This window comes from Nicotiana tabacum, chromosome 8, assembly GCF_000715075.1.
Source record: "Nicotiana tabacum cultivar K326 chromosome 8, ASM71507v2, whole genome shotgun sequence".
Lineage (NCBI taxonomy): Eukaryota > Viridiplantae > Streptophyta > Magnoliopsida > Solanales > Solanaceae > Nicotiana > Nicotiana tabacum.
Window position 1 is genome coordinate 120,594,323 of NC_134087.1, and position 6,000 is coordinate 120,600,322.

General features: G+C 36.9%; 1 protein-coding gene across 1 annotated transcript in view; it reads left to right on the forward strand.

The window, feature by feature from the left end:
• The window catches only part of LOC107800886 (akuammiline synthase 2-like), a 28,127-nt gene extending 23,304 nt beyond the window's left edge, over positions 1 to 4,823 (forward strand). The window contains exons 4-5 of the mRNA XM_075220545.1: positions 3,601 to 4,135; positions 4,260 to 4,823. Coding sequence (XP_075076646.1) covers positions 3,601 to 4,135; positions 4,260 to 4,594 — 870 coding nt within the window. The 3' untranslated portion in view covers positions 4,595 to 4,823. The remainder of the gene's footprint in view (positions 1 to 3,600; positions 4,136 to 4,259) is intronic.
• The last annotated feature ends 1,177 nt before the right edge of the window (positions 4,824 to 6,000 follow it).

Below are 6,000 nucleotides of genomic sequence, written 5' to 3' on the forward strand. Positions count from 1 at the left end.
AAATAAAAGGAGTAATATATATGAAGACTGAAGTGGGTTTGTCTCATATCGAAAGTCAAAAATGACTTTAGAATTTTTAGTTTTTATATGAAACTTGAATTAAATTAAAGTTTTTTTGGTAGTTAAAGATTTTATTTACCAAGTAGAAATATTTACACTCTATCAAAATTTGAACTTCCCATCACAGCTCCTGGTGGACATGAAGCCCCAGCTAGGAGATGTCTATCCTTACTACATACCCTCCAACTGCCTCTTCACTTAGACTCTACCTTGATACCAATTCACATCAGTCAAGTAACTATCTAGCTTCGAAAACTGCTTAGCTCTTATATGTATTTCTTGGATGATCAATCTGACAATAGCATTTGCAGTACTCTGCTTCTTCTGAAATATGGCATTATTCCTTACTTGCCAAATGTGATAGAATGATGCTGCTAGTACCATTCTGCATATTGCTGCTCCTGCACTCTTTCCTTTGGTCACCTTTTCTATCCACTGTAGTTCTGTTGGTATTACTGTGTTCGAAACCAGAAAATGAGAGAAGAAAAAAAATGTTAGTTCAATAAATAAAACATAAAATAATTTTCGAGCCCACAAGTTGCTTGTGTGTCCTTAAGGAATTTAATCCCCTCACTGTTGCCCAAGGGTATGGATTGCTTCCTCCCAAGATAGAACAGAAAAACTATTCTGTAATATTGGCAATCGAAATTACAGAACTTCAGTGAACTCAATAAACGGAGCAAATCACAATTGACACTTTGTTTATTTGAAAAACAACGCAACAATGAAGAAAAAAGGAGAAATTTTTAGATTTTTCTTATATAAAAAATAAGGCCAAGCCTCTAAATTTATAGAAAATGAAAGGGTGAGATGAAGAGGTGCAATCCAAGAGGTGTCTCTTTCATTTCTCATTCACACCCCTTAATAAAAACGGAACAAGTTCTTCTTGCCATCCTTCTTTCTTCTCTTTGATGCATTGCCAGTGTAAAAGATTTTGTCATATATTTGCTGACATTTCACGTTCAAAAACCAAGTGTTGTATAGTTTCATTTTCTCTTTGACAAAGTGAGCATGTTGTATCTTCTAGGATTCCCCATATTGCTAGCCTTTCTTTTGTGGCTAGATATCTTGTATTGCCAACCTTAAGATGAATATCCACTTTGGAAGTATGGTTATTGCAAACTCACTTTCTCCATGGCACCTTCTGGAATCCCCCTTGCAATGCTTTATATATATGCTTTACAATGAACTTTTCTATCTTAGTCACTTCTTCTTCTGAATATCCAGCATCCTCAAACTGTCTTTTGGCTTTGAAGATCTTCTGGATAATCCACGATGCACTCTTTGGCTCTGTGTTCCATATAGTATTCCCCTTTATGTAGTAGGCATGTATCCATTGTACCTACAACTTTTCCTTCTATGTGCAGATGTTCCATAACAACTCTCATATACCTGCAATAAATCAAACGATCCAAGTTGCGGAAGCACTAGTGCACCCTTTTGATAACGGTACATGTTATTGTTCTTTCGATTGGCCTTCATTACCACTAGTGTACCGGAGCATACTCTCATCACTCCATTTTCTGCAATGATTTTGAACCCTTTTGATTCTAGGGCTCCCACAGAGATGAGATTTTTCTTCAAACCCTGTACATATCGAACTTCTGTTAATGTTCTGATCATTCCATCATGGTTCCTTAATCGTATTGAACCAATGCCATATGAGGTAAGAGGGCTGTTATCTGCTGTGTGGACGACTCCATATTCTCTTTCTTGAAAATCCACGAACCAGTCCCTGTTGGGACACATATGATAGCTACAAGCCGAATCCATCAACCATATGTATAATAATGTTGATGGCTCTGTTGTAACTAATGAGAAGTCTAAATCATCACCATCAGCTACATTTGAATCCATAATGGCCTTTCCATTGTTATGTTTGACCTTATTCTTCAACTTCGGACAATCTTTCTTTCAGTGTCCCTTTCTCGACAAAAGGTACATTCATCTTTGCTGGGTCTAGATCTTGACTTGGATCTTCCTTTCTTTGTCCTCGTTTGATTTTGAGGGCGACCCCTCACAACCAGTGTTTCTCCTTCTCCGCCCTTCTATTTTTCTCCTTTTCTTTGTTTGTAGCTGTACAAAGCCGAACAAACTTCTCTGAGAGAAATTTCGTCATACCCATGGAGTAGAGTAGTTTCAAGGTGATCATACTCATCAGGAAGTGACCCCAACAACATCAAGGCCAAGTCACCATCATCAAAAGTTGCATCCATATATTTGCAAATCTGTGACCAACTTATTAAAACTGGTGATATGTTCATTCATCGTGGTACCAGGAACATAGGTGAAGCGAAACAGTCTCTTCTTCATGTACAATTTATTTTGACTGTTTTTCTTCAAAAATTTATCCTCCAGTGCTTTCCATAATTTACTTGCAGAAGTTTCCTTTGTGTATGGATATTTCTGCTCTCTAGCAAGGTAGGATCGAATAGTACCGCAAGCAACACGGTTGATAATTCTCCAATCTTCTTCTCCAATAACATCTGGTCTTTTTTCTTCAATGGCAAGATCTAGCCCTTGTTGAAAAAGAACATCTACAACCTCGCCTTGCCACATCCCTAAATGTCCTGACCCGTCAAAAATTTCTACCGCAAATTTCGTATTTGACACAATTCTTGTCATTAGCGAAGATGCCAATGATGACGTATTGTTGACACTTGATGTAGATTCTTCTTGTTTATTGTCTCCCATCTTTGACACAAATATTATTTAATAGCTGACGACACAAATCAAGATTATTTCCTTTCTGGTGTGGAAGATCAGACTAAGCTGTAACCCCAGAGCATACTCAGACAGAACCTTGACTCAGTTACCAAGACAAATCTTTTATGATGTGGAAGATCAGACTATGCTGCAACCACAGACATACTTAGACAGTACCTTAGCTCTGATACCAATTGTTGCGGAAGCCAAATGTATATAGAGTGAATGAGTCACAACTACTAACCAAAAATTATGGCAGTCACCAAATAATAAATAAGACAATAAAACAACAATAAAAGAAACACCAGAATTTACGAGGTTCGGCCAATTTCGCTTACTTCCTCGGACACAACCAATATTTTATTTCACTCCAAAATACAAGTGAAATAATACTAAAGAGAGAAGATACAAATACCTTAAAAGGATAATAAGGCAAATGAGAGGTGTATTTAAATCCTAAACATTAGGCCTTCTTTTATAGGGAGCAATTCTCCCCCAAATACAAGTCTCCCACCGATGTGGGATGAAGACATATTCAACAGTAGGCATGTATCCATTGTTCCTACAGCTTTTCCTTCTGTGTGCAGATGTTCCATAACAGCTTTCATATACCTGCTTTGTTCCACAATTCCACATTGATGAAATTTAAGCCTCCTGCTACCTTTGGAGCACACAGTTTATCCCAGGCAATTAGTGCCTTCTTAAATTTAGGTTTTAATTTAACGAACATGCAGTTTGTTCATGAAAAGAAATGAATGTTCTGAATAGCCTTCTTTCGACTCTATAAATTCGTGCCTTCTTGTGACTTTTTTTAATTGGATTTTCTACTAACAGGTTGCAGATGCATCTGCGATGAGTGCTTTCTTGAAAACATGGGCCAAGCTTACCCATGGTGAAGGTGATAAAACAGTACTGGATCCAGACTTCACCTCAGCAATCTCTGTATTCCCTCCAATAGAATCATTACCAACTAAGTTCATAAGGAATTTCGAGAACTTCTATTTCCAAGGCTCAAAATCACCAATGAGAAGGTTCTTGTTCGATTCCAAAGCCATAAAAGGTCTCAAAGCTAAAGCATCTAGCCAAAGTGTTCCTTTTCCATCTAAGATTGAAGCATTGACAGCTTTTCTTTGCAAACGGATTGCATCAGCCTCTAAATTTCTTACGAATGCACCAATGACTTTGGTGATCACACATGTTGCAAATTTAAGGCCTCGCACTGAGCCACCCTTGCCCCAAAACTCTTTTGGAAACATTCTTTGGATACCATTTGCCTTTTATGACCCTTTGGATGCTAGCATGGAGTTGCCTGATTTAGCAATAATGCTAAGGGAGGTTTTTTCCCAATTAACCGCCGACAACATTAAAGGTATATACTTTCGAACTGCTTGATCATTTCATCTGAAAATGTAATTTTTTTTCAGAGGAAGATCATATTTCCATTTACTTAATTATGTCTTCAGCATTAATATTTATATTTATGTCTTCAACAGATATAGACAACGAGTCTACATTCACGACCCTCAACGAGTGGCTTGAAAGTGTTTCAACAAATGAGAACGTAAAGGTTTTTAAATTCACAAGCTGGTGCAATATGGGATTTTATGATGTTAATTTTAGTTGGGGAAAGCCTGTTTGGGTTGCTCATATGGGGGATTTGGATGATTCTAATATTCGATCCAAACATCAATTTGTCTTTTTAGAAAGTGCATGCAAAGAGGGGATAGAGTTGTGGATTGCATCTGATGATGAAGAGATTAGGGTTGTGGAAAAGGATCCAGAGTTTCTCGGATATGCGAAGCCAAATCCAAGTATTTGCATGAACTAACTAAATGGATCATTTGAAGAAAAGTCCAAAGAATTTATCAACTTTCTACAAATTTGTCTTGGAAGCTAAGTGAGCGAGAAATGTTATGCATCATTCTAATTTGGCTGGCATAAACGTTCTCTCTCCATTGTATGTATTCTTGCATTTTACATTGTCTAGTGTGTGCTGAGTTTCTAATACGTAATAGATTATATTGAGGTGTTTCAAATGAAGTAAGCATTTCATTTAACCAGGCTCAAATCCTTGTTTTAGTATTGTTGCTGGTATCTTTACTTAGTAGTGGCGTCCTATGAAATACCTATAATATAGTAAAATTTTAGGTGAAGTAAAAATAATTCATTGCCTAGGATGTGAGTGAATTAGGAACATTTATATTACATCTGTTTCGGCTCATCTTGCTGGCAATAAGATAATTTGTATAAAAAAAAATCTAAAATAAGATTAAGTTAAACTAGCGCTGTCTGATCAAGCTTATTTTAAAAAGGATGTAAGTTGTACGCATGACAGTGTAATGACTTTGTTATATGATCAATATAGTTTAATATGTTATAACAAGTTATTAATTATTTGTTCAAGAATATTAATTAATACTATTAAATTAGAGCTATCTGCAATTATCTTTGAAGTGACTTTATTGTATACATATTTATTGTACCATTATATTGTTGCATTGAAACTAAAATCATTCACAAAAGGGTGTGTAACGACCCGGCCGGTTGTTTTGAGAAATTACGTCCCATTAGACTGCATAAGATCTTGAGCAACTTCATATTATGTGTTATGACTTGCGTGCGTGGTCGAGTTCAGTTACCGGATGATTCAGAGTCAAATTGGAGAAGGATTCTAGTTTTGGAAGCTTAAGCCGTGAGAGTTTACCGGAATTTCGACTTTTTGTGTTAACGGCTCCAGAATGGATTTTGGATGATTTCAATAGCTTCGTACGGTGATTAGGGACTTGGGAATGTGTCCGGATTAAGATTTGGAGGTCCGTAGGATAATTTAAAGCATTTCGGCAAAAGTTAGAAAAGTTGAAGTTTGGAAGATGGAGAAGTTTGACCAATAGTTGACTTTGGTGATATCGGGGTCGGAATGTGATTTCGAGAGTTGGAACAGCTCCGTTATGTCATTTGGGACTTCTCTGCAAAATTTGACGTCATTCCGGGTTGATTGATAGGTTTCGGCGCAAGTTTTAGAAGTTGGAAGATTTGAAAGTTCATAAGTTTGATTCATGGTGCGATTCATAGATTCGAAGTTGTTTTATGTTATTTGAGACCTCGAGCCAGTCCGTGTTAGGTTATGGAACTTGTTGGTGTGTTTAGACGAGGTTCCAGGGGCCTTGGTTGAGTTTCGAATAGGCTACGAGCCATTTCCTTCTATTTTTGGATTGTTGTTTTCTGTCATCTTGT